Genomic DNA, 27,874 nt, shown 5'->3' on the forward strand with positions numbered 1-27,874 from the left:
GGGGGAGAGGTGGGTGACAGGAGCAGGATGGATGAGTTCAGGTTTCCACTGCCTTTGCAGCATCCAAGCAGACAAGTTTTGCCAGCTGTGGAGGATTAGAAGGCGGCCTCAGACCTGCACACTGATTCACTTCTCCCACCCCTCTCCTTTCCCTGCACCATCCCCTCTGTCTGCACGCCTCCCTTGGGGATCCCTGCGGTCACAGGGTCTGCTCCTTCCTCTCTCTGCCTCATCCTTGGCCAAGGGATGAGGGCAGGCACTGGAGCAGTGAGCTCTGCTTGTCTGGGCTCCCGACATTCCCATCTGATAGCCGGGCAGCTCCACTGCTTGACATTCCAGTCAGGCACCCAGCACAGCAGCACCGGGAAGGAGGGAGGGGAGCCACACAGCACAGGGAAAGCCAGGGCTAGGGATGACAGTAACTGTTCTGTTCTTTTCTTTCTTTTTTTTTTTTTTTTTAATCTCAGTTGGTTTTGGTTGCTCTTTTGCTCAAAAAAGGCATTTTTTAAAAAATATATTAAACAGATACATTTTACTAAGATGTCTCTTGGCTGGAGCCACTGACAAGAAATGACACTCCCCAAATGAATAGGCTTAAAAAAAACCTGTCCCAAACAAACCAAATAAATAAATACATAAATAAAACATTTTCTTTTTCTTTCTTTTGCAGTAGAGTGGGTTTTTTTTTGTTGGTTTTTCTGTTGTGTAGGGAACCTTGGCCCAGAGGTCTCCGAGGGTGTCTGTGATGGCAGCATCCCTGGGCAGGTGCCAGGTCCTTCCAGGCAAGGGGTGAGACGGTGCCTCGGCACGGCAGCAGACACGAGGTGCTCGTGGAGAGGCCCCAGGGGGGACCTGCTGGGTCTGCAGGGCCTGTGCTGTGGGCCCCCAGCAGCACCGTGTGCGAGGCCACGGCTGCAGGATGGATCATGGGGGATGCAAAGGTGCCAGTAGAAACCTCTTAAAAAGACTACAAAAGTTGGGGTGGCAAGGAGGCCGCTGCTGGGGGATCCTTAGGGTGGGTTCAGCACCTGCTCTGGTGGGACCAGCATCTGCCTCTGGGCAAGCCACACCCCCTGGGCCGCTGGCACACCTCCCCAGCCACAGTGGCATTGTCCCCACACTCGGGGCCAGTTCACAATGCCATGAGCCATCCCTCCTCCTCCTCAGTCCCACTGGCATCCTCCATCCGCCCGAGCCCTGTGTCTCTTTGGCCAGATGCTGGGTGTACCATGGAAGCACGCAGTTGGCACTAAGGTAAGGCCTTGATTTCAATTTTTAGGGCGGTTCTTTCTCTCTCCTCCCCAGGCAGTCTGTCCTGGCAGCCCCCTGGCAGAGGTGTGAGCACTGCCAGCTGTGTTAGCTGCACAGCTTGCCTGTCTCCTGCTCCAGGGCATTGGGCAGCTTGGCATTGAAGGCTCTCAGGGAGGACTGGATCCTCGCCACCTCGTTGTTGGCCAGCTTGAGCCGGTGCCGGAGCAAGCAAGTGAAGAGGTCGAGGCGGATTTTGCCAGGGGGTGAGAGCCTGTTCACCCTGTCCCTGATCTCCAGCAGCTGCAGCATGGCTGAGTCCTGGGAGCCCTGGGTGTAGGGGTAGTCCAGCTGGAGGATCAGGTCACGGATAGCATCCGGCTCAAAGGGCAGGCTGTAGCCAAAGACTTGCAAGCTGTTGATTTTCATGTAGCCCAGGTTCTTGGAGGGATCTGACATCTCCAAGGGCTCGTAGTAGATTGTCTCGTTGGAGCTGTCATCCAGAGACTTGATGCGGCTCCGCAAGTAGACGTGCACTGTTTCAAAGAAGGTCTTCCTCTTGTTGCCCAAGGTGATGGTCCAGTTTTGGCACTGGGCAGAGGCATCTACGGTAGTCCTTTCCCAGTCTGGGAAGCTGCCCTCGTTGACAGGCATGAACCAGCTCTCTGAGTGGCTTCCCCCAAAGGGGTTAACATAGATGGCCATGACGGGCTCCAGGGTGCTGTTCTTGGTGAGGCAGATCTGCAGAGACAGGGCCAGCATGACATGAACCAGCCCGGGCTTGTACTTGTTGCTCTTGAGGGTGAGGAGCATGCGCTTCCTCCAGGAGGGGTCGAACCAGCTGCCCAGGCGCATGTCATTGCTGATGAAGATGGAGTGCACCTCGATGCGGCTGTCCCGCTTCTGCAGCAGGTACTTGAGCTCCAGGTCCTGCAGGTCAGTCTCCAGCCCCAGGTATTGCTCCAGGGAGTCGGCCACCTCGGGGCGGCAGAAGCCCTGGGTGAGCGCGTAGCCGTGGTGGCAGCTCCCGCAGCGGGTGCTGTTGTCCTGGTCACAGCTGGCACAGGCTGGCCCCTCGCCCAAGACACACGGGATGGAGCCCTGGCAGGAGGGCTGCTCTGAGGGACAGGTGCAGCTGTGGCTTTCCTCCAGGAAGGTCCCAGGCACGGTGGTCTCGCTGCAGTACAGCAGCGACTGTGCGCGGCTCCACCAGTAAGGGAGGGACCTGGTGCACAGGAAACACAGAAGAGAGGCTTAGATGGCATCTTTTGGGATGTGACTGACTTTCCCTAAGGATGGAACAGCTGCCCACCTCATGCTGGTTTCCTGCTATGCTGGTGGCCCCCCCATGAACCCATTTTTCACCTTCAGGTCTGCAACTGATCTCTCAGGGCCACATTCCAAGCTGGTACAGCCGCTCCTGCTCCCTGCTCACCCCCTCCATGGTGGGAGCTTCTCCACTTGCAGCCACAGGGAGGTGGCCCCTGGCTGTGTGCCACCCCTGGGGCACGGGGCAGTGTCCCAGCAAGGCTGCCAGGGCACCCTACCTCTCCTTGGGCAGCTTGAAGCGAGGCTGGCGGTGGCAGCGCTTGCTGAGGTTGAAGAGGCGCCGGATGAGCCGGAAGGTTTTCCTGGAGAGCAGCTTCAGGCTGGTGCCCAGCTGCTGGTAGCGGTGCTGGACATCCAGATCCATGCTCCAGAAGTGGGAGATGGCTGTCCTGTTCAGGAAACGGTCCGTGGGGAGTCTTTTCACCAGGGCCTGAAACTCCTCTGTGGGGAGAAGGAGATGGCATCAGGGAAGGTGGAGCTGAAAGCAACCTCCCTCCACCCGAGCTCTTCATGGTGAGAAGAGCCAGCACCCAGCCTGAGCTGCTCTCAAGGGGAAGGAGATGCTCGGTGGGGTCTGCCAGCCTCACCTGACTCCTCAAACTGGCTGTGGTGGCTCTCCCAGGCCCGCCCGAGCTGGGCCAGGCTGCTCTCCAGCGCCTGGATGTCGGCCTCGGGGCAGTTGCAGCGGGGGAAGGCGGGCTGGCACTGGCAGCGGCAGTCGCTGCGGCGGCACAGCAGCTCCCCCGCCGAGCCGCAGGCGATGTAGCTGAGGGCGGCGGCCACGAACCTCTCCCGCAGGTAGGAGGGCAGCACCGTCTGCAGCCCTGCGGAGGGAACAGCCCCGAGGGCATCAGGGCACGCACGGAGCCCCTCAAACACCGCCTGGGCGAGGAGGGCACCAGCCTCTCCCCCCTCGCCGGGCTCCCACCCTCGCATGATTATCATATCAATTTGCTGTGGAGCCGCTTGTCTGGGCTCTGCATCGATCTTGGCTCCTCTTGGCAGACAAGCAACAACCTCATCCTGCCCAGCTTTCATTATTTTCCTCCCCTCTCCTCCCCAGCCCTGAAATTAGAAGCAGCATCTCGTGCCAGCATCCTCCCCTGCATCCACAAGCATCCCATGGCAGCACTTGTCCACCCGCACATCCCCACGAGCCCGGTCCTACCTTGGAGCTGCACTTTGTTCTCAGGGCTCTGCACCAGGACAGAGCTCACCGAGTCCAGGTTGTCATAGTTGCTGCAGCCCAGTGGCCCTGTCCGTGTTTCTGTCACCTAAGATGGGGACACGAAGCGGTCAGGGTACACAGGAGGGGACACAGGGTGCCCTACCCCGGTGAAAGCGCTGCAGATAATCCCTGACCCGCTGGCCAAGCCCCCCTCCTCGTAGCAGGGCGATGGTCAGAGAGGAGAACTAATTATCTGCTAATTAGCTTGTTGACAGGCGGCAGCCCGCTGAAAAATGTGCCTTTATTAGCGTGCCCAATTTCCCATAAATAATGGAAGGTGTTAACTTTCCCGGCTCTCTGCTCTCTGGGGGATGCTGTTTCAGGTCGGGCCAGCTGGAGGGGCCCCGGGGCAGTCCCGGGCTGCCGTGTCCCGGCGCCGGCCCCTCCTCGCCCCTCTCGTACCTTGATGGCAGCCGTGGCGATCTGGATGTGGTGCAGCCGGCGCAGGGTGCTCTCCCTGTCGATGAAGTAGGAGGCTGCCAGCTGGTGCAGGGTCTCCAGCGACACCCCCGAGCTGTTCCCAGCCCCCGCCGCGGGCTCTGCCCTCCGGCTCAGCTTGCGCTTGTCCACGAAAATGGTCAGGGACTCCTCTCCTGGGGGAGATGTGATGCTTGTGGAAGGCTGTGGGCTGCCCCCATTCCCTTTCCTGGCCATGCAGTGCTGCTTTTCCCACCCTCCCTCGCTGTGCGAGGGGCTGAGAAGCCCAGTGCTCACCTCCCAGCGTGGCAGCCAGCAGGAAGTGTGTCCCATACTTCTTGATGAGGCTGTCGGTGATCTGCTGCGCGCTGGGCCGCCGCCCCAGCAGCCGGATGTTGCGGATGAATTCGGGGGCCAGGGGAAGTGGGAGGCTGAAGAAATCTTTCCTCTCCAAGGCCAGATTATTCACCTTCCAACGGGCAAACTCTCTGTGGGACGAGAGCAGCAGTGGGGAGAGGGTGTGAAGTGGGTCTGGCCATGACACATGCATGCTCTCCTTCCTTATGTCCCTGATTTCCATTCAGGACAGGTGGAAAACTCTGGATAGAATCATCCCGACCTCCCCACTGGAAATGAAGGACCTGCTGCCAGCTATGGATCCAGGCAGGACAAAAGCACCGTCCCTCCCTAAGCCATCGATGGTGATAAAGAGCTACAAGCAGCGGAGATGCTGACTATTGATTAACCTGGCACCTCCGGAAGGCATTAATCACAGCCCAGGGCAGGGCTAGAGCCTCTTCCAGCCCTTTGGGCTGCCTGCAGCTCATCCCTCCTCCAGCCTACAGATAGATCCAAGTGAAAATCCAGCATCTGGGGGTGTCATGGTTTTCAACATCAGCAGCATTTTGTGGGAAGCTGGAGGTGTTGGGATGTGGTGGGTCCCCTCAGAGCCCCAGATGCTGTCAATGTGCCACTCAGCCTGTCACTGCCTCCAAAACCCCATGGCCTCATAAACAACCAGCAGCAAATTTCAGCTTAATCTTTGGCATTTGGCTCTAATTAAAACCAGGCTGTGCCTCTCAGACAGTTTCACCAGGGCTGGCTGGGAAAACAGGGAGAGGGAGGGAGCAGTGGATGGGTGCAAAGCAGCAGCTGCTGGGCTTGGCAGATGACAGGTTGCCTCCCACCATGACTTTGGGCCCAGAAGATGGGATGCAGGGGCCAGTAGCAGGGCTGAGGATGAGGCAGGGGGGTGCTGCCTCTCCCCTTGCACACACACACTCCCTCGGGGCTGGGGTGCCAATTTCCCCCTTCCATCCCAGAGGCAAACAAGGCCCGAAGGCTGATGGCAGGTTCTCTGCCTCTGGGGAGGTGTGAGCCAGCTCTGTCCCTCTGGCTGCTCCTTCCTGTCCCACCACCGTCACCACAGCATCCCTGGAGGACGCAGCTCCCTCGGCATGGCAGCATCAGCACACAGGAAAGGGGAGAGGAGCTCCCTGGGGGTGCAGGGCTGCATAACAAGGCTGCGATCCCAGCACCCACGTCAGCATCCCCAAGAGGCCCTGGTCAGGCTTTGCTTTGCTGCTGGAAGCCCCCAGGGCTCAGCACTGGTGGGGAGTGGAAGGGAAAGGGCTCATTAGGCAGAGGTGACAGCCCCAGTTAGGCACAGGAGGCGGTAGAGTGGAGTGGGTTTCCCACAGAGGCTGTCACAGGGTGGCCTTTGCTGTGGTGAGTGGACCCCACTGCTGCCAAACCTGGTTCTCTGCTGGCAAGAAGCCCCCTCCAGCCTTGGCCCCCATGTATACAGCATCCCATAGCAGTCCATGGGCTGATGGCACTGGGGACATGCCTAGGGGGTCAGTCAGGGTGGCTTTTCTCAAGTCCCAGCAGCATCCCAGCCCCAAAGAACTGCCAGTCTAGGCAGGTTCAGTAATTTGGCAAAGAGAATCTTTGTGCACAGAAAAAGGACAAGAGAACATCTTTGTCCAAAGGGCCTGGAAGGAGGACACCACATGCACACTTCCCCTTCTGCTGTCCCCAGCCTCCATCTCAAGGCAGGAGATCATAGGTGGAGGATGTCCAAAGGGACTGGAGCACACAAGACCCATCCAGCCCAGTGGGCTCTGTGCCTCCTGCCACAAGGGCTGATCCCATCTCAACCTGAGCACCAAATCCCTCCCATCTTAGGGCAAATCCTGCCTGGTGCCAGGACCCAGGACATCCCTCTGGCTGTCCTGAGTAGCCAAGACCCCTGCCAGGGGGCTCACAGAGCCCAAAATGCCCCTGTGGTTTTGATCATGACCAGTGGAGAAAGTTACCAGCCTTAGATGAAGATCTGCAAACCATGACAAATTAAGTAGAATGATAGTGAATTTATCACAAGGTGAAAAATAGGTTTTTGGGGTTTTTAGAATGGGGATTCAGGGGGCAAGATGAAGGAATCTGGTTGTGTTCAGACTTTTTCCTTCTTTTTCTTCTTGGCCTCCATCTTTTGGTGTGATGTTTGCACTTTTAGATTGGTTTAGAGTAGAAGCTCACTGTCTAACATAGGTGATAGGTATTGGGAAGGAATTGTAAACATTGTACATGTAGTTTTTAGTATAAAGACATACCACCACCCTGGGGGCAGGCAGAGTGCCTGGAACTGTCCTGCTGAGCGCACCTTGGCCGGACAGGAGAAAGAATTTTTATAGCTAAGATAGAATAAACAACCTTGAGACCGAGAAATGAAGAGCCCTGACTCCTTCTTCAAGCACCGGGCTGGGAAAAGAGATTTTTCAACTTCTCTTGGGGTCACTCTGACCAGCAGACACCTCGACAGCCTGGAGCCCAGCCTGGCCTCACCAAGAGCATTCCCTGGAAAAGCAGCATCTCACTCCCACCCTCCTCCCAAGGACAGCCTCCTCCCAAACATGGGGTCTGCTCAGGTGGATTAGAGAGGGTCTGCCTCCACTCTGCCATGCCCCCACATCCCCCCAGCCCCTCAGAGCCTCTCACCTGTAGATCCTGTACCTGGTGGTGAACCCCTGCCGGTAGCGCTCCATGAAGTCCACGTACTCCTGGGCTCGGTAGAAGGGTCCCCGGTCGGTGAGGAGCCAGTCGAGAGGCGGCCGGGCCGAGGGAGAGGAGGATGAGGAGGAAGAGGAGGGCGCGGCGGGGGCTGCATGGCCCTGGGGCACGGCGCTGCAGCGGCAGCAGGCGCTCAGGGCCAGCAGGGCCAGCGGCCAGGGCAGCATGGGCGGGGGCCCGTCAGCACGGGGCAGGTCCTGCCGCCCCATCCTGCTGCTGCCCGGCCGGCTTCTTCATTCTCTCACCCCGCGGCAACGCTCCGGGACAGCCCCGCCCTGCAACGACAACAGGGGAAGCCCGTGAGGAACGGATGGAAACCGGGAGCAAACTCTGGAATGCTGGCTGGGATGCTGCTGACAGAGGGAACGCTGCGGTCCAGGGAGAGCCGGGTCATGCCACAAGAAATAAGAGTTTATGGGGCTGGGGGTGCTGGAGTTAAATGAAATCCTGGCTGATGGCTGTTTGAGGAATTTCTGGCTTTTTCTTTGTGTTTTTCTCTGCTGGACATCACCCTGGCATATTATTTATTTATTATTATTATTATTATTATTATATGACACAGCTCGCTGCTGTGGGCTGCCCTGCACCCTGCATTGTGGGGACAAACGTCATGAGCATGCAGCTCATTTCAGGTGGGGCTAAAATATTATAATCATGAGGAACTGGGAAAATTAGCTTCTCCAGGTATAGACTGGATCATGTCTGGTTGATGTTAGACTTGTCTTTGTGTCCTGCTAGTGTCTGGATGGATGGATGGATGGATGGATGGATGGATGGATGGATGGATGGATGGCCACTCCAAGGCTGCCCAGACTGATGGAAGTAGTGTTCTGAGTGCAAAGTAAAGATGGAGCTTTTCTGGCAGCAGCAGCCACAAGGACAGAGTCTGAATTTTTCAGCAAAGGTGGAGATGGGGATCTGTAAGTCCTGGCCAAGGCCAGGTGTGCTGTGAGGCACCAGCAGCTGTTAGCCCAGAACAGGGACCCCCTTGCTGCAGTCCTGCCAGGGTAGGTGGTTTTTGTTCCAGGAAGGCGGCTGGAGCCCAAATGCCCATCCCTGCTGAGCTCACACCAACCCTGCCTTCTCCCAAACAGGGCTTTGCTGGATGAATCATCATGCTTGAACATGTAATAATATGTTTTTTCAATTTTTTTTCTCCCTCTCTTCTATTTTTAAACCCTTAAGGGTGCCCTTTGATTACACTTTCTCAGCTTCTCGCTCAGCCCTCGAGGCTGGGGCCCTGTGAATTTTAAACAAAAGCTGAGAGTTTCACATCACCAGGCTGGGGTGCCAGGGCAGTGGGGTGGGCAGGAGCAGCAGGCAGGGCTTCTGTTCCCCCACACTCTTTTTTCACGTGTCACCCTGGTTTTTCCCAGCCTGGCAGGCAGCCACATGACAGCCCAGTCACTGCCTCCTGCCCCTGGCACGTGGGGCAGGATGTGCCCAAATCCCAACCCTGTCCCATGCTGGGCTGGGGGACAGGCAGTGCCAGGCTGGTTTCCTCACTCTGTGCCTCAAGGAGGGGGCATCTGTCACCCCCAAAATGGGGCAGGACCCAATGCCAGAGGAGCTGCCAAGTGTGGGTGGTGGCTGAGCCAAGGCATTTGGCTGCCCCTAATCCTCCCTGCCTACAGCCAAAGCTGGGCTGAGGGCAAGCAGGCAGAAGGGATGCAGAGCCTGCCTGAAGCAGACCGGCAGCTTGCTCCCCTCCCCAGGAATATCTGCTGGTACAATTAACAATTGATGTGGCCTGGGGACCAAAGGGATCCTCAAAGCTCAAGATTAACCCCCCCAGGTCCATGCTGCCTGCAGCCAGGTCCTGCTGCTGTGGCCAGGAGAGAATGGTGGGAGCCAGGGTCTGGCACTAAACCTCATGGATGGTTTAGATACTGACCACAGGCTAAACCTTCAGTGATTTGATCCCTTTCCCATAGAGCAAGGAGGAAAGCAACACTCTGGATCTCAGCTGAGAAGCTGAGGGAGGGTAAAGCCTTCTTGAACAGCTTCGTTTTCTAAACCCTGCCCATGGAAACACACTGCTTGTAGTGTGTTTATTAAATATGGCTGTGACAGCAAAACACCTTGTTTAAATATCTGGTGCACTGGGACTCTGCCTGTTGCCTCACAAACAGGCTTGGCACACCCTGGCTCCTGGTCTCCCATCATCATCCATGGGTTTTAAGGGGCTCCTGACCCAGCTCCAGCTGAGGTGGGGCTGGGCAGGGGCTGCTCCCTGGCTGTGTCCCTCTCCCCCCTCCCTCCACATGGGTCTGTATCAGCCTGGGTCTCACAGGGGATATTAAAGGGGGTTTTAAGTGGTTAAAGGAGATGCTTTTCCACAGGTGCCATGGGACATTGGCCTCATCCATCACCACTTCACACCACCACAGACTGGTTTTGCACCACCCTCCCTGAGGCTTTCCTGGTGTAAATCAGAAGGACACAGGAGTATTCCCCCTTTGATTCAAAGCACAGAGGAGATTTTTTTAGGTGGGACACACCAGCAAGAGCATTGTCTTTTCCATCAAACCATCCTAGATGTTAAATGGTTCTCACCAACACTAACCAGCCCCTTGCCATTACCACCCTGGAGGGCATCTCCACGTGCCTTGGCCAAGAGGGATTTCCCATGCTGTCCTTCCCCTCCAAATCCCCTCTCCCACCACAGCTAAGGCAGCAAACATCTGGCTCACCATCCTGGGGATGGACATTATGGGTAGACCCACTGTGGGCCACCTTTTCCCTCAGGCTGTGGTCCCTAGGCCAGCTCTGCACCACCTCAGCCTGCTCTGACACCTTCCCTGGGGAGCTCATTCTGAGATTCCAGGCTGAGCATGCCATGTTTCCCTGTGGCTACTTCATGTTTTACTACAGAGCAATAAAAATAGGATTTGATATTTCCAGCACTTGGCCGGGGCAAACTGGTACAAAACCAGTGAAGAATCCCTCCTGGTATGGAGCAGAGTTTCCAGCCTTGCTGAGTGAGCTTTTATTCACACTTCCCTCCTATTTACAAGGCGTGTGGCGGCACCTCCGAGGGAGGCTCCTGCCTGGGGACGGTGATGACGCACGGCAGCATCCTTGCCAACAGGAGCTGGAGTCCCAAGCCAGGCAAGGAGGGCCTGTGAGGGGGCTGCACTGACTCTGCAGCAGCTCATCCCCACGGAGCAGCTTGCCTGCACCACTGTCACTGGGGTAATTTATTTCCTCCTATCGATCAGGAGTGATAGAAAATAAATACATGCAGATATTGCAATAGCTCTGCATAGTCCTCAATCCCTACAGCTGGCTCTGGTTTGAGGGAAAGGGGGGCTGGGGCAATGCTTTTCAGGGTGGACCTGCACATGCTCACACCAGGATCCTCCTGGGATGCTGGGGAGAGTAAAGCTCTTTAGAAACAAGTAACCCCCTTGACCTTACTACTAGAGCTGGAAATAACTTTCTAATCACTTTTCCTTGATCCAAAAAAATGAAGATTTGATGAGAAGCATCTGACAACTCTTTTTTTTTTTCTTCTTCCTTTTGATTTAGGGTTTTGCATCACAAAAGTTGGAAAACTTCCAGCTTATTTTTTTTTCTCCTCTTCCCTCTTCTATAAAAACCCCAAAGCAAGGAAGAAGAGTACCAAAGTAAATATTATTGGCAAGTTTTCCTAGAATCACAACCTCTTTCAGGGCCAAGTCTTCCTGAGCTTCTTGAAGTGCAGTCTGTCCCCATTGCCTGCAGCAGAACACCCCAGTGAGGCTGATGCATGGCCCACACTCTCACATGAGCTACATCTTACAAAGAGCTTGTGGCAATTTCTAGAGTCACTCCCCACCCGGGGGATGGCAGTGGGATCACTTCTGCAGTGGTGTCCTCATCCAAAATGGCTTGAGAGGCTGAAGGAAGGATGGGGTGCTCAGGTGAGCTGCAAAAGCCTCCCTCTGCTGCCCTTGGAGCTGACAGTGACAGCAGCAACACCCTCAGCACAACATCAGAGTTATGCCAGGGTCCCACTCCCCTCCATGCCCACGGCATCTCCAGAGCCACGTGCTCCACCACTCATCAGGCCAAGCTCGATAATTAAGATGTTAGCTAATTGTTAGGGACATTAACATTGATTTGTGCCCTTTCATGCTGCAGGAACAGATCTGGAGATACAGCAACTGGGAAGCATGCACTGGGGAGGGGGCAGTGGTATTTGCCAGGTGCTGTTGGGAAGCGCAGGAAGGTTCCAGATGGACCCTGGAACCACCTCTGTGCACGCTGAGCTGAAGCCCAGAGCCACAGCAAACCCCAGTGCCCATGGCAGGTACACAACACCATCGGTGGCAGGGCTGTGGGATGGGCCCAGTCACAGGGAATGGTCCCTGGGCACAGTGGGAGCCCAGGTGCATCTGTGCAGGAGCAATGGGGAGGGGTCTGCAGCTCCCTGGGGACGCCTTTCAGTGGGAACGAACATCAACCCAGTGACTGAGTCACCTTCTCATTAAACATGGAAAAGCTTTATCAAATTAAGGCCACTTAAAAGAGCCTGGGCAAAGGCTAAGTGCAGTTTAGCGTCTGAAGTGGATTGACTCAGCTGAGCCGTGTCTATCTGTGCATGCACGCAGCCGCCCAGGCCACCTCTCGATGTTGCACACCTCGGGACAGACAATCCCAAAGGGATCAGTTTTAGCAGGATGCTCCCATTGCTCCGGGGCCACCAGGCTCACCTGGGGCTGCGTGGAGCCTGTGTCCCCTACTGCCAGCCCTGCCCACACTGTTTCTTCTGCCCCGGCTCGGCTGTGGCTCGGGAGGAGCTGCATGGCCGGGCTGGTTCCCGCACGCTGCCAAGGAAGCTCCAGGGCCCCGCTGATCAGCCGGGGTAATTAAGAGAGCGAGGCAGGCACCGCCGGAGCGACAGCAGCGCCGTAATCGCCGGCAAAGCGGGCACGGCGGGGCGCTGGCAGCCACCTGGCAGCCGGCCCCGGTGACACAGCTCCGGGCGTGGGGACAGACAGACGGACACCTCGGAGCCGCGGCTGGGAGCGGGTTCTCCTGCTGGCCACCCTCTGCAGCCCCATCAGTCACTACAGCCGAGGCACCCCAAGCCACTGCCCTCCTCCTCCTCTCAGCTCATGAGACCCGTTAGAAAACCTCTAAGGACTCAGCGACTTGGGTTCCTTTTATTAGCTTTTCTTCACATCCTCAAGAGCGAGACACTCGAAGATGAGAGTAAAGGAAAATAGCAGAAAATCCCAGGACTCAGGGAGCCGAGGATTTGCATAAGACATCAAATGAGTTGAAGCCTGGGCCGCTGTCAGGGGAGATGGCAGCTGCGTGCACAGTCGCACCAGTGCCATGTGTTCTGCCCTCTGGCTTTGCACACCCGAGACTTTCACACCTACAGGCAAAAAGCCTCTTAAATAAAGCAAATAAACGTGCAAAATAGAATTTCCCCCCCAGCACAGTGACGGCAGCAGCAGCTCTGGCTTCCCCACCTTGCGTTCGGCTCTCAGACCAAAGAATCCCTGCAGATGGATCTCTGGGACCAGGGAAGAGCAGCCCTGCACACGAGGGGATGGGGAAAAAGAGCAACCCTGTGCACAAGGAGCCAGGGAAAGGGAGCAGCCCTGCCGCCTCCTCCCCAGGGAGGATGGCTCTTTCATCCTCACAGATCCTGCAAGCCCAGCACCATCCTCATGCAGGAGGCAGCGCAAGGCGAGGAACGCTGCTTCCCTTCCCTGCCTTCACACGAGTGACAAGTGTCACGGACGGGCAGTGATGCACAAGTGTAGCTCAGCGTTAGCAGACCATAATAAATAAGGTGGTGGGTGGCTGGTGCTGGGCATAGAGAGGGAGCGCTCCTCTGGGGTGTCAGAGTGGGGCCACCTCCCCTGGACACCCAGCTCTCCAAACTGTCACTGCACGGCCACCACAGACAGCTCCGCTTCGGAAAAAGTGCAGGGGCCTCCGGGGCTGGCAGGGACCCTCCTGGCTGCCGACAGAGAGGGGACACTGACATCTGCCGGCGGGTTCCACCCGGCCCCGAGCGCCCGGGCTCGGAGTGCCCGGGACCAGAGCCGGGACACTCCGGGAGCCGCCACGGCCGCCCCAGGGCAGCCACACGCGGGTCCCTGGGGAGGGACCGGCAGCGCTGCGCCCGGAGATGATGCGATCCAGCGCTTTAAAAACACCGAGTTTTGTTTCCTACTGGAAAGATGAGTGTTGAGGGAAGGGAGCCTGGCAGCGGGGAGCCCCCGGGTACCGGAGCTGTGCCGGGCAGGCGAGCAAACACCTCCCGACGGCTCACGCACCCACTGCTCCACCCGATGCTCCGGGCGGCGGAGCGGGGCCCTGCGGTGCGGGGAACGGGCGATCCCCTCACGGAACTGATCCCCCCACAGGCTACTGATGAGCGGGGCCCATCGGAGAAATGCGCGTTTTAACATTTGCGGGGGCATCTCCCCGGTCCCTGCGGGCGCGGGGTGCCTCACACAGGCATTCCACACCGAGCAGCGCACTCAGCACACAGCAGCAAGTCCCAGCATCCCGGGCAGACCGTTTGTCCCTGTAGCCCGCCGGCTCCCGGTCCCACCGTGCCGGTGGCAGCCGCCCCTCACCTGTGGGGCCCGCGCCGGGGCGGCTCCGCCCGGGCAGGACTCGGTGCCTTTCCCGACACCCGAGCTCGCCGGGGAGGCTGCGAAGCGAGCCCGGAGAGGGGACACAACTTGACCAAGGTCACCGAGCGAGCCGCCGTCGGTACCCGGGATCTCCGCCCTTGCGGGGCCGCCGCTCGGCCCGCAGCGCTCCCTCCCCACTCCACCACCGGCGGGACCCCCGCGCCGCCTCAAACCCCGTCCCCAACTCCTCCCCGCGACCCCGCGGACTCACCCCAGGCTCCAAATCAGCGCCGGCGGGGCACCGGCCGCCTCTCCTTGGCGTCCCGCTCCGATCGGCTCAGGCTCAGCGGCCCCGGGCGCTGCCCCGCCGCCGCCTCCGGGCCGCGCCATGTGCAGGCGGCCGGGCGGGCCCCGGCGGCGCCGCCACCATCCCGGGCTCCCTCAGCCGCGGCCGCCGGGTCCGCGCGCTCCGCGGGGCCGCCGTGCTGCGCCGATAATATATGCGGCGCCCGCAGCCAATCACAGGCTCCGCCGGTGGCCCCGCGCGTCCCCATTGGGTGAGCGGGATGGGGAGGGGCGGGGCGTGGTGCGGGGGTCCCGCTCCCGCCTCCCGACCCGGGGTGAGCGAGCCCCGGGATGTGCGGGATGGGGAACGGGAGAGACCATGGAGAGCCCCGGAATGTGCGGGATGGGGAATGGGAGAGACCCTGAGAGCACCCCGGGATGTGCGGGATGGGGAATGGGAGAGACCATGGAGAGCCCCGGGATGTGCGGGATGGGGAATGGGAGAGACCATGGAGAGCCCCGGGATGTGCGGGATGGGGAACGGGAGAGACCACGGAGAGCCCCGGGATGTGCGGGATGGGGAACGGGAGAGACCATGGAGAGCCCCGGGATGTGCGGGATGGGGAATGGGAGAGACCATGGAGAGCCCCGGGATGTGCGGGATGGGGAACGGGAGAGACCCTGAGAGCATCCGGGATGTGCGGGATCGGGAATGGGGTGGCTGGAAGGGACCCTGGAGATCATCCCATTCCCATCATGGGCAGGGACATCTTCCTCTAGACCAGGTTGCTCCAAGCCCCGCCAGCCTGGTGTGGAACACCTGCAGGGATCCACATTCCCAGGTTCTCCCTCCTGTGCTGGTCATTCCCGGTGAGCAGCAGGAGGATGCTGTCAGTGACACCAGATTTAGTGTTCTCGGATGGTTTTTTATATGTGTTCCATTTATCTCTCTGTGTTCTTCACACCTCCCACCAAACCCCTTCCTTGCTCCTCCTCATGCCTCGTTACACATTCCAGGGGCACCACTCCTGGGGGTGCATCCCTTCTCCAAACCTTGAAAGAAGCTTGTTGGAGACACCCTCTAAAAAATGCAAATCTTTATTTAAATTATTTTTCAGAATGGAAAAGCTCCTTTTATAATGAGTTTGTGGCCCATGGTGAAAGAAGAGCAGTGAAAGGGCCTTGTGGAAGTCATCCAGAAGGATTTCCCTGTGCTCCCCAAAAGGAGCACAAAAGGAGGGCCATATCCTACAAAACACTGCTGCTCATTTTTCCTTATTTGTTCCTGATTGTCCTTTCCCAGTTTTCCCCATTTTGGTTTTTTGCTTGTGGTTTTTTTTTTTTTTTTTTCTTTTTTTTCTGATTTTTCCTTTTTTCTCCTGATCCTGAGCCCATTGCTGCTGGAGGGAGACAGCACTGCTGAAGCACCCACCACTACATCCCCACTGGTTTAGTTCAGTGTTTCTCTCTGGTCGTTGAAAATGGATAATTTCTGCTCAGCATAGTTCTTCCTGCTTAAAGAGTCATGGAAGTTAAAAATAAAAGGGGTTAAAAAGGACAGATGGGCCTGGGGTAAAGCACCCACTGCTTGGGGTGTGGGGGCACAGTGCTGTCCCCTCTCAATGCCAACTCTGGGACAGGCTAAGCTTCATACATGAAGGAGGAGGAATTCAGGGAAACCATAACAAGAAGAGGTGGAGAGCTCTGCAAAACAAAAATTTTTTAAAAAATCACAAATATCTGCAGTGTGTGGGTTATCTGCAGTGTGTGGGTTTTGTTTGGAGGTGTGAGGTGGGATGGGACACTGTCCCCATGAGGAGATGGTGTGGGAGCTCTGTGATGCCTCCACACCCTGTTCCAGAGCTGTCTGCCATCAGGAGAGCCCCGTTGGGAAAACCACACCAGCAGAACACAGCCAGGCATTCCTGCTGGGATGAGGACTGGGCGTTGCCCCCACTGTGGAAGAAGAGAACATTTTCCATCAGAAGATTTGGGGACCACGGGTGTCTGGAGGAAGGTGAGGCTGTCAGACGAGCTGTCAGCGCTGCTTTGTGCTCGCCTAAAGAGGGTGAAAATAAAAAGCATGCAAATACAGGAAAAAGATCCAAATCCAGTGGGTTTGGGGTTGCCCTTACATTCTATATGTATATACATATACATGTACATGTACATATACATATACATATACACACACATATACACATAGAGACAATGATATATAAATGATATCTCTTTCATTTGGGCTTGAGGGATTTGGAGGTCTGTGACTTCTTCTGGGGCTTCAGGCTCCATTTCTCCTGGGATTTATTTTGGAGGCCCGTGACTTCTGGTATTTTGGAGGTCAGTGGCTTCTTCTGGGGCTTTGGGTTCCATGATACCTCATGGTGCTTTGGAAACCTGGGATTTCTGAAGGCTGGGATTTTGGAGGTGTGGGGTTTTGGAGGTGAGGGATTTTGGAGGTGTGGGGTTTTGGAGGTGTGGGGTTGTGGAGGTGTGGGATATTGGAGGTGTGGGATATTGGAGGTGTGGGATATTGGAGGTGTGGGATTTCGGAGGTGTGGGATTTTGGAGGTGTCGGGTTTTGGAGGTGTGGGGTTTTGGAGGTGTGGGATTTCAGAGGTGTGGGGTTTTGGAGGTGTGGGATATTGGAGGTGTGGGATATCGGAGGTGTGGGGTTTTGGATTTCTGCATACACCCAGCGCAGCGAGGGCGGTACCCGCGTGCCGGTGCAGCGGGAGGCCGGGCAGCCCCGCATCCGTCCCGCACCGCATCGCTCCGCGGTCCTCCCGCTCTCCCGGGGGATGGGGAGGAAGGCGGGCGAGGATGCGGAAGGGAGAGGCGGGGGCCCGGAGCCGCGGAGCCGTGCCGAGCCGCGCCGCACGGGGAGGCGCCGGTGCGCCGTGCCCGCCCCTCGCCGCCGCCTCCCGCCCGGCGCCGGGAGCGCGGCCGGGGCTCCAAGATGGCTTTGGCCGGGCTGTGCTCGCTGCTGGCCGGCTGCTGCCTGGCCGCGGGCAGCGGCCCCGCCGAGGCGGCGGCGGAGGCGGCGGCCAAGGAGCTGGAGTGCAAGCTGAAGAGCATCACGGTGTCGGCGCTGCCCTTCCTGCGGGAGAACGACCTCAGCATCATGCACGGCCCCTCGGCCGCCGAGCCCAAGCTGCTCTTCTCGGTGCGCAACGATTTCCCCGGAGAGATGGTGGTGGTGGATGACCTGGAGAACACGGAGCTGCCGTACTTCGTGCTGGGTGAGCCTGCGGCAGCGCGGCGGGGCCCCGAGCATCCCCGAGCATCCCCGGCCGTGCCCGGGCTCCTCCCTGCCGCACCGCACACCCTGCGGCGGCTCGGCCCGGGGCCGGTGCACCCCGCTGCAGCCGCTCGGCCAGCCCCGGTGCCGGTGCACCCCGGTGCAGCATCACGGCCGGGATGCTGCAGGCTCGGTGCTGCCCAGGTTGTCACCCACGGGGCTCGTCCCCGGCTCGATCGATGGCCACCGGCGGCTGTGCTGGCATGGGGCCCGCAGTCTGGGAGTGAGGGTTGTGCTTTGTCTGCCCCTGAGCAGAGTCACCTTCCCTGCAGCCCGATGGAAAAATACTCTGCTGCTCAGTGTATCCCACCCTGCCCTGTGTGTGCTGCCTCCGGTGCTTCTGCCCCCAGGTTTAGGCTCTGGCCTGTTCATATGCTCTGGAGGGTTCCCACCTGCTCTTCATCCACTGGGTGAGGCTTATCTGCTCTTATCTCATGGGCTCCTAAAGCCCAAAAAAAGCCAAACAATTTGCTCCTTTGTTTATGCAGAGAGAGGCCTCCACCCCTTCCTTGTGTGCAGGGACCTGTTTCCCTCCTCACCACCTGAAACAAGCCCCTGAGATGTTTCATTTCTGGTGACATTGGTGCAGAACATCAGTTCCTTGCCCACACTTAACATGCTAACCTTGGCGTTGCCACCATCACTTTCCTAGCAGCCCCACAGTGGCTGTGTCACCTCCTGCAAGCCTTGTCCATCTGTTGCTTCTCCAGCTGCACCTTGGGTGTCCCATGTAGTTTTTAGAACACCACCCTTGTTTGGAAGCTGGCCCAAAAATGAGGTCCTGGTGTGTTGCTTGATGTGACATTGCCCCACTGTACCACCTTTGTGTACAGTGGTGACCCCAGACTGGGTTTTTTTCCCAGCAACTCATCACTCCCATGGTTTATGGACCCCTCCATGTGCTGAGACCCCCAGTCCTGGTTTCTGGGTGGGCTTGGGGCAGCACTGCTGCTGTGTGGGCTCCCCCTTCTCCCAGGAGAAAGGCAGGGACAGCCCCACGGTGCCTGCCCACGGTGCCTGGGCAGGCTGTGTGGGCACAGCCAGGGCTGTTCTGCCGGGTGCAGGGGCTGTGTGGCAGGGACAGGGGGCTGTGCTGTCCCCTGTATCCCAGCCCAGGCCCTGGGATGCTGCGGGATGCTGCAGCGGGGCCCAGAGCGTTGCTGTGGCAACAAGGCAGCAGCACTGCTGCGGATGCAGGGAGACACGGCCGCCGGCCCCAAAGGCCACCTTGGTGCCACAAAGGCCACCTGAGCGCTCGTCCCCTGCCCCCTCAGACCCCATCCTGTGCAGCCAGACCCCCGTGGGCCCCGGGAGCTCGGTGCTGCCAGCAGGGAGCACCTGGTGGGGATCAGGACGAGGGTCCTGGGCATGACCCCAGCCCCCTCTGCACTGAGGATGCCTGGCAGGGTTTGTTTTGCATCCTTCTGATCTCTGCTGCCAGACAAATACAAGGATGACAAGCCCTGTGCCAGTGCAGCCTGGTGTCCTGGTGCTGCCCAGGCTCTCTGGGGCATTGCTGCTTGGGACATTGATCCCCCAAAAACATCACTGTGCATGGTGCTGTGCCAGCCCCCAGCATGCAGGGGTTTGGGCTGGGGAGACACAGGGGTGATCCCAGCTCAGGTCTTCCTGCCTGGAATGATGAGACTGGGACTGGGCTGGCAAGAGAGGGGACTGGGACTGGGACTGGGGCTGGGACTGGGCTGGCACCTTGTGGGACCCCTGTTTGCCAGGACTTTGGCTTGGTGACTTCTGGGAAATGCCATGTTACCTCTCCCTGTGAGACAAGGGCTTGCCTTGAAGCTGGCATGGCCACTTTGCCATCTGTGGGTGTCACTGTTTTGTGCTGCTTTACTGTGTGGGGTTGTTGTTTTTATTATTGTTGTTGTTATTATTGTTATTATTATTGTTATTACTAATATTAGCCTGGACACTGCTTTTGCATGGCAGAAGCTCTGAAATGCACAGAAGGCTTACAAGACCAAGGCTTGGCAACTCAGAGGCTGCAACCTCTGGATTTGGAGGTTCCCCAGCCCAAAAAACTCAAGAGCATCAGTGCTGTCACTGCACACTCTGCACACTTGCTGGGGACATGGCTGTGTCAGGTTGATGCCTGGTGCTGGTGTGAGTGGCTGTTTGTGCTTTCACAAGCCCTTGTGTGCAGGGACTGGAGGGTTTGAGCATCTTCCCAGAACTGGGGCTTCACACAGTGCTTCTTGCACCATCCCTGGCCGAAACCAGACCCGTTAATTGCACCCACCTCGCTGAGTTTGAATGTGCAATAAATAAAGTCTTGGACTGGGGGATGATCCCCACACGCTCCTGAGCCTGGGCTGGGTCAGTGTCTGAACCAGGGGCAGCTGGTGCTTCTGCTCTGGTGGTTCCAGATCTCAGATTTGTGCCCAGGGCAGGGGTTCCCAAGGGAAGGTGAGCTGCCACCCTGGCTGACAGGCTTGGAGCAGAGCCAGGTGCTGCCCCTGGTCAGAAAGGGCCTGGCTTTGGGCTGGAAGCACCTTTGTCTCTGCCATGTGGGCTCTGGATCAGCTCCCTTTGGTGGAGGGCCTCTCCATGCCTCAGTTTCCCCTCAAAGAAGGTGTGAGCATGCAGGAAGGTGGCTACAGTGGGGGATGAGTGAGGGGAGCAGCTGGGAAAGGGTCTGGATCAGCCCAAGGATGGTGGGGTATCATCCACTTCCAGTCCTGGTGTCCCCCTCAAATTCCTCCTAAATAATTCAGGGGCTTTTGGGCTTGGCTGGTTTTCAGGGACACTGCCATGTGTGGTTCCCCTGCCTTGGTGACACAGCGGCCAAACCAGGCCTCCCACTGATGGATTCATGGACTTTTCTCCCAGCTAAAGATGTGCTGGGATCTCTGGAGAGCCACGTGTGGTGCTTGCTAGAGCTGAAGTGCTGGGGGGAGCTGAACTGGGCATGCCAAAAATGGCTGTGACTCCTGACCCCTGATAACCCTGGTGACACAAATTAATGATGAGCTTTATATTTACCTTTACACAGGAGGCTTGCTGCCTGCTTTCCATGCACCTTTTTGGGTCTCATCCTCCCTGCTGTGTCCATCCCCCTGCCTGAGACAGCTGTGAGTGCTTTGGTGCTCAGATCTCCCAAACTTGGGGGCCTGCTGTCTGCTCCTCTGTTCCTCCAGAAGCAGATGGGCTGTCTGTGGGGTTGTGACTTCTGTGAGGTGCTTGGACAAGGCTTTCCCCTGCTTTGCATCTCTTTTTGCTGATGAGTGGAGCGAGTTTTATTTGCGCACGTGCTGCCTCACTGCCTGAGAGCTCAGGGCTCTCACCAATAAACCCCACACTGGCTTGCATGTTTATCCCCAAAGGGACTCCAACTCCATCTCCCCATTTTACTGTAGGGTTCTCTCCCAGCTGCTGAGATTTTGCGAAGTGCTGAGGGTGTGGGAGCTGGGCTGAGGCTGCTTGCCCGCATTTAAAATCACCTGCTTTCACCCTGCCTTCATCCTGCTTTCAATCAAGCCAACCTTCATTTGGAATGGCTGCCTTTCATCTCATTTTGTGTTTGTTGCATTAGTTGTATTTTTTTCCTGAAGGGAGGAAGCATTTTGCTGGTTGGTGGCCATTAAGAAATGCTAATTTGCAGCTCAATATTCCCTGTCCCCTCTCCCTCACTGCTTGGCTCGGCAGCATCCAGCCACATTTGAGATGTCATTAATTGGATTCACACTCCTGCAGGCTGCTAATTTTTTCGGGCCCCATCCTTTGCAGGTTATAAAGTGGCAGGAGGGGTATTTATGAGTATCCTGGCTTCCCTCAGCCCCTTGGGGTCGACGGAGATTTGTGATGCAATTAAAAACCACGCCAAAGAAAGAGGCTTTGACTCCTTTGCCTTCTCTGTAATGCAATAAATGTTTGAAAAGTAAAGTCTTGAAATACCTTTTTGAATGTAAAATCTACTTGAGAAATGAGAAAGCAGAGCTGACAGGTTGAACTCGTGCTTTCTGGGTGCCAGATATTTCAGGATCTTGAAATGCTGGATGGTTTTCGCATGCTGGGTTTTTCCCCCCTGAGTGTGGAGGAGCTGGAGGAGCTGCTTCTGCCTCTGCAGGTTTCCAGCCCAGCTGGTGTGCTCTGAATTAGGGCAGTGCAGCCCCTCACCTCCCCACTTCCCACTCCCCGCTGCCCTCCCGGGAGCCTCAGCCAGCAGAGGATGGGAGACGGTTCTTAACTTCAATGACTTTAATAGATTATCATAAACTCCAGCCTTAATACAAGCTGTCATGATTTCAAATTATCTTACTTTTAAATTAAATAGATTCCTTTTTAAATACAAAATCAATTCTAATTTTTTAGAGGGGTGAGATTTTTCAAAGGCACCGATGAGCTGGGCATATTTAACCGCTCTTGAATATCTCCCCGAAATATCTAATCAATTTTTTTTTTTTTGTTAAATCCTAGCTAAGCTCTTGGCTCTACTGCTGGAGGCTCTGGCCCTGACTTCCCTGGGTTAATAACAGGATTTGGGGGGGTTGCAGGGATGTGAGACAGATCAGGGAGGGAGCTGGCTGCTGCTAAAGGGGGTGACGGCCACTGGAGCGGGCGCTCGCCCTGGCTCTGGCCAGATGTGACACCTGCCAGCTCTCATCCTCGTCCCTCACACCTCCCTGCTGCTGTGACTGCTGCACATTGTGCCCTCCCACTCTGCTCCTAAAAGGCCCTGGGGCTGCAGGGTTGTGTTATCCCATACTCTTTTCCAGTTCCATGGCAAGTGAGAAGAGCATCCCATTGAGTTTTGCTCCTCTCACCTGCATCTGGATGCCCAAAGCTGTTGGCACACAGGGCAGCTCTTTGGTGCCAACTGGGAAGTAATTCCTGGGGTGTTGTGGTGCCATTCCCTGGCTGAACTCAATTCCCAGGGGCATCACCCCCTTCCCATCATATGCCACCATCTCATGAGAGCAGAGCATGGCAGAGTGCTGCAGCAGGGCTGGCTCCACCATGGGGCCCACAGAATGAACCCTGCACCTGGGAATGGGTGTTATGGTGAAATAATGAAGCAAATATTAAGAAATTCTTAAGCACCTAGAGAATAACCAAGTTAAATGATACCAGGGGAGCTCAATTGCCTTGCTTAGATTGATTGAATTACTAAATGAGCCTGACTAATGGAATGGAGTGGATATATCGGACTTTTACTCAAGATCCTGCAATAATTTCTCTAATAAGATTGTGAGCCATTAATTGGACTTGGCTTTGATCCTGGGCACTGTCTCATGCTCTGAAACCCGCGGGTGTGATCTGTGCTCTGCCAGGCCCAGCCAGGGGACAGCTGCTGTCATTTCTGCTGCCTGGCTTGGGGACTCGCCTCAGGAGGTGCCAGCAGCTGTGGTGGGGAAGGGAGCCCCAAACACCCCATCTCAGCTGCCCTCTGCCCCTCAGCAACACCATCCTGGCAGCGGGGTGCACTGAATTCCTTCCAGCTGAGCTGGCTGGGGTCTGAACCCCTGTTTCCATGAGTTTGGGATGGATGCTGGGGGTGTGTGCCTGCTGAAAATGCAGGAGTGCCACATTCTTGCTGCCTCCTCATGGAGTAGGTGCTGCTGCTGGTGGAACATTGTTGTGGCACCCAGAGTGCTGCTGGGTGTCTGCTCTGCTGTGGGAGATGTTTGTCCCCAAGGCTTGGGGGCTTCCAGAGCTTCCAGCAAAGCACAGAGGGATCTATGAAGGGGGTACATCCTCCCCTGGCCCTGCCCTGGAGCACCTGGTGGGGCAGGACATGCTTGTCTAATAGCAATAGCTAATAGCTCGTCTAATAATTGGGTGAAAATAATAATATTAAAAATAATAATATTTTATTCATCAACAATAATTGGGTGCTGGTGGGACCCCATTCCAGCCCCTCCTCTTGGCCATGCAGTGTAACCACATCCCTTTTCCTGGGATCCAGAGCCTGGAGTGATGTGAGGTGCTCAGAGCCCCTGGAGCTCCAGGGACATGCCTGGTAATATTCCCTCTCCAGGCATGGAGCCAGCACCAACCTCAGCTGTGAGTGGGGGCAGCCCTTAAAACCTCGTGGCAGGGTGGAAAACACTGCAGGGAAGCTGACAGCATGCCAGGGAGCAGCAGGGAGTGCCCATGGCCAGACTGGGGGTGATGGGGCTCAGGAGGAGGCACAGTGTGCACGTCCCCATCCTCACAGACACCTTGTCCCCATGCTGTGCCCAGTGCAGACCTGCTCTCTTGCTGGGCACGGCTGTTTCAGTGCCACAGGGGATATACAGGGCCTCTTGTATGTTTTTTTCTTCCTTAACCAAGGGAAGAAAAAGGAAGAAATAAGGATTTGGTCTCTGGGAACCCGTTGCCACAGCAACCGTGCATCCAGCTGGCTGCAGCGGGGCTGGGAGGGGATCTCACTGACCCAGAAAGCAGGGGGGGAGTGGGATGTGGGGCTGCCTGGCCTTTCCAGGGGGGTGGCAGGCTCTGGCAGGGAACCAGCACTCAGCCAGGGGGGCTGCAGGGCTCCTGGCCCCCTGTTTTGGCTCCCTTCCTGAATGTCTCAACCCCATCCAGGCAGGGATGCTCAGGCTTGGTCCTGTTCCTGCCTGAGACCTGGCCCTGTTTTGGGGCTGGGCTGCCCATGTGGGCACTCCTCAAAGCCCCACAGAGATTTCTGATGGGTTTTACAGCCCTGGAATTGGCTGTGGTTCCACTGCTGGAAAGCACCTTGGGCAACCACACTGATGCCACTGCCTCAGCTCTGCCCTCCTCTCCATGTGCCAGGGGCATTTGCTCCTGGGCTGCATCCCATACCCCATATTTATTTTATTTTATTTTATTTTATTTTATTTTATTTTATTTTATTTTATTTTATTTTATTTTATTTTATTTTATTTTATTTTATTTTATTTTATTTCTTTTTATTTTATTTTATTTTTTACTATTTTATTTTATTTTGTTTTCTATTTTATTATATTTTATTTACTATTTTATTTACTATTTTATTTTATTGTTTTACTATTTTATTTTATTTTATTTTATTTTATTTTACTTTATTTATTTTACTTTATTTTACTTTATTTATTTTATTTTACTTTATTTTACTTTATGCTCTTCCATGCTATTCCATTTTGTTTCATTCCATTTAATTTTATATCCTATTATGTTTTATTTTTTTCACGGTCATTTAGCCAGCTAAACAGAGACTGAAATCATCTCTCTTGGAGCCTTGCTGCAGAGCAAGTCCTTCAAATGAAGGAATTTTTGCCTGGTGGGATTAAGGCAGTGCCTGGATGATGACAGCTCTGTCATTTAAGACTGGTTGTCCTTTTTGCTTCCAAATTGCTGGGCTCTGGCATCTCTGCAGCTGTGCCTGGTGGCTCACCCCAAACAGCAGCTGGGGGATTTGTCTGGATAAGGGAAGGTTTTGCATTGCCAGGTTCTGGCTGTCCCACTTCAGCTTTTTGCTGAGAAATCACCCAGAGGAGGTCACACCCTGTGCTGGTGTTTCTGCTCCTGCTTTCCTGCCCTGCAGCAGGATCACCCATCCTTGGCATGGATGCTGAGCTGGTGCTGGCTCCTGCTGTGGGTTGGTTAAGCTGAGCCCACGCCTGGCTTTGCTGAGCCTGTTCCCTCCATGGCTCCTGCTGCAGAGCCTGAGATCCATGGAGCTGAGCAGGGACTTTTCTAATCATTTATAATCAAAGGGAAGTAAGGGATCCTTGAGGCACCCTCTGGCTGGTGGTGGCTCATGGGTCACAGAGGTTTGGGGTCTGCAGCCCTGATGTGAGAGGGGACAGAGCCCCTTTTGTGGCCAGCTCTGAGGCCTCTCAGTAATGAGGATGACTAACGAGCACAGCAGAGCAAGCAGCTGGGGGATGCACAGAGCTGGCTCTGCTCCTGCAGGGAGCTGATCCTGCTCCAAACCAACCTGGAGGAGGAGGGAAACTGGAGAATCCCAGAAATGTAGAGTGGTGTGGGTTGGAAGGGACCTTAATGCTCATCTCCTTCCACCCTGTGCCATGGGCAGGGACACCTTCCACTAGCCCAGGGTGCTCCAAGCCCTGTCCAGCCTGGCCTTGGGCACTGCCAGGGATCCAGGGGCAGCCACAGCTTCTCTGGGCACCCTGTGCCAGGGCCTGCCCACCCTCACAGGAAACAATTCCTTCCTAAGAATGAAGGGATGGAGATGGATGAAGGGCAGAGAAGGTGGCAGAGGGTGCCAGTGCTCCCAGCTGGACATGCCCCATCTGCCTGGCCCAGTGAGGGCTGCATTGCCTTGTGAGTGCTTCCCAAATCAGTGTTCCAAGGAAAACCACAGCCTTTGGGATGGAGGCCTGCCTGATGTGTACAGGCAGGGTGCTGACCTTGTATTTTGGGAGAGGCACCTCCTTTTCCTCCTTTTCCTGCAGCCCTGCCCTGCTCCTCTGCCCTGTCCCCGCCACAACACAGTGCCTGCCAGCCTGGGAAGGGAAGGCAGATATCAGCAACCCCGAAATATCCCCAGGACAGGCTCCTCTGTGATGGGAGACAGTTGCCATGGAAACCTCCTTCAAATAAAAAAAAAAAAAAGGAAAAAACCCCGAAATTTAAAGCAGCCCTTGTAGCTCAGAGGAACTGTAGACCTTATTATGGGTTTTGGCAACCCCCCTTTTTCTTTTATTTGTTCCAGCTAAAAGCTCCAGGAGACAAGGCAATTAATTTGGCATCCCAAAGGGAGTGAGAGAGCGAGGGTACCGTGCTGGGGGCAGTTTCCCTGGCTGGCAGGCACCAGGAGCTTCCTGTGCCCCCAAACACCCTCCTCCCATGGGGCTGCTCCAGCACAGGGCAAGGAGCAGGGCTGGAAGGATGGGAAGGCCCTTTCTAGGCCCATGCATGGAGTGTGTGGGAGGGGATGGGTGATGGAGGGCTCAGGGCACTGCAGGAGGGTGAGGATGCAGAAGAAGGCTCCTGTGGGGTCAGGCTGGCTTTGCTAGGGAAGGGGGATGCTTGGCAGGGGAGACATCCCACTCCCAAATTTCCCTGCCAGGCCCTGCTGTGCAGCAGTGGCTGCAGGGGCTGCAAATTGCTGCTGTGCTCTCGGCCCATTTGCTGCCCTAATGATGTCCCCAGTGTCTGCAGCCTCTGGGAAATCTGCTGTTTGCACTGAGGAGAGGCTGCTGTGCCTGCCACTGCCCTGGGCTGGCCCCAGGCTCCCCCAGACTCTGCTTCCCCAGTGTGGCTGCTCTGCCACCCCAGTGCTGCCCCTCCCAGCCCTGCCTGAACTGCTGAGCCAGAAATAGCTGGGCTCTGTGTTTTTTGCCTCACTAGGAGAGCTCTGGAGAGGAGCAGGGAGGGGATTTGAGAGCTGTCATGCTGCTGTGGAGTTGCTTGGCTTTCCTGCAAGCCAGGGGTTTGTCTTTGCAGGCATGGCATGTCTGGGGGAATTCTAAATGTCTGCAAGGATCTCACCCCAGCCCAAGCCAAGGTGCAGCTTCAGTGGCCTGAGATGTGTGTCCAAGCACCTGCAAGAAACATCCTTCCAGGGAAAGAGGAAACCAGTTTTATTCGTTTTTCAGCAGGAGCTGCTCTCTCCTGGGTGTGCCACGGTGGTGGTGTGTCACAGACATCTTTTCATGAAAAGCCTTTCCTCAGGATTTTTCCTCCTGAGAAGCTGACAGGCCTCAGGAACAAAATGTAAACAATGGTTATCTGCTGCTGTGGAATGCAACAGGTGCATCTGTGATTGGTCCATGTTGGATGTTTGTAATTAATGGCCAATCACAGTCAGCTGGCTCGGACTCTGTCTGAGACACAAACCTTTGTTATAATTTTCTTTCCTATTCTATTCTTAGCTAGCCTTCTGAGGACTTCCTTTCTTCTATTCTTTTAGTATAGTTTTAATGTAATATATATAATAAAATAATAAATCAAGTCTTCTGAAACATGGAGTCAGATCCTCATCTCTTCCCTCAACCTGAGACCCCTGTGAACACCATCACAGTGGTGTGCTCAAACTCAGTGGGCAGGAGAAATAACTCATGGATGGTGGGAGGGGAGTCAGCCTTGGGCTTGGGCTGGCTTCCACAGCTCTTATTGCCATGTTTCTGCCTTTTTGTGCTTGCAGAGTGAGGCACATGTCTGGCTAACCCTGGAGGAGTGAGCCCCAGCCCCAGTATGCCCCCACAGACCATCCATGCTGGGGCACAAACTGGAGAAAGGGGTGTGCTTGTCCTGCAGGAGCTGGGGCTGGTGGGGGATGTGGAGATGCCTGGGAAATGTTGGGGTGGGTCTGACCTCCTTATAATACAGCTCAGGGCTGGGTCTTCCCCCCTTTCACATGCTGGGGATGGAGGGCAGTGTGGATGTGAAACCACTATTCCAACAATAGAGAAGTACCAGGGTAATGGAGGAGGGCAGGTGTCACTCTGATTTTAAAGGTTTTTTAAGCCTTCT

At 56.0% G+C, this 27,874-nt stretch overlaps 2 protein-coding genes across 2 annotated transcripts in view; one reads left to right on the forward strand and one right to left on the reverse strand.

Moving 5' to 3' along the window:
- Positions 1 to 425: 425 nt before the first annotated feature.
- On the reverse strand, positions 426 to 14,339 carry BRINP2 (BMP/retinoic acid inducible neural specific 2). Its single transcript, XM_059478413.1, has 8 exons — positions 14,150 to 14,339; positions 7,220 to 7,566; positions 4,520 to 4,710; positions 4,208 to 4,398; positions 3,746 to 3,851; positions 3,165 to 3,401; positions 2,796 to 3,018; positions 426 to 2,473 (listed from the first exon to the last, which is right to left on the reverse strand). The coding sequence occupies exons 2-8, from the start codon at positions 7,498 to 7,500 to the stop codon at positions 1,357 to 1,359; spliced, it is 2,346 nt and encodes a 781-aa protein (XP_059334396.1). The 5' UTR covers positions 7,501 to 7,566; positions 14,150 to 14,339; the 3' UTR covers positions 426 to 1,356.
- Positions 14,340 to 17,122: 2,783 nt separating this feature from the next.
- ASTN1 (astrotactin 1) overlaps positions 17,123 to 27,874 on the forward strand; it is a 61,834-nt gene continuing 51,082 nt past the window's right edge. Inside the window, exon 1 of the mRNA XM_059478820.1 lies at positions 17,123 to 17,405. Within this exon, the coding sequence (XP_059334803.1) occupies positions 17,123 to 17,405 (283 nt within the window). The remainder of the gene's footprint in view (positions 17,406 to 27,874) is intronic.

Source organism: Ammospiza nelsoni, chromosome 9 (assembly GCF_027579445.1).
Source record: "Ammospiza nelsoni isolate bAmmNel1 chromosome 9, bAmmNel1.pri, whole genome shotgun sequence".
Taxonomy (NCBI): domain Eukaryota; kingdom Metazoa; phylum Chordata; class Aves; order Passeriformes; family Passerellidae; genus Ammospiza; species Ammospiza nelsoni.

Excerpts from the sequence above, each read along its gene's own strand:
- BRINP2 (XM_059478413.1), bottom strand. The coding sequence starts at position 7,500 with ATGGGGCGGCAGGACCTGCCCCGTGCTGACGGGCCCCCGCCCATGCTG. Across the intron at positions 4,711-7,219 it reads ACCAGGTACAGGATCTACAG|AGAGTTTGCCCGTTGGAAGG; the intron begins GTGAGAGGCTCT and ends CTCGTCCCACAG. Across the intron at positions 3,402-3,745 it reads GAACAAAGTGCAGCTCCAAG|GGCTGCAGACGGTGCTGCCC; the intron begins GTAGGACCGGGC and ends TTCCCTCCGCAG.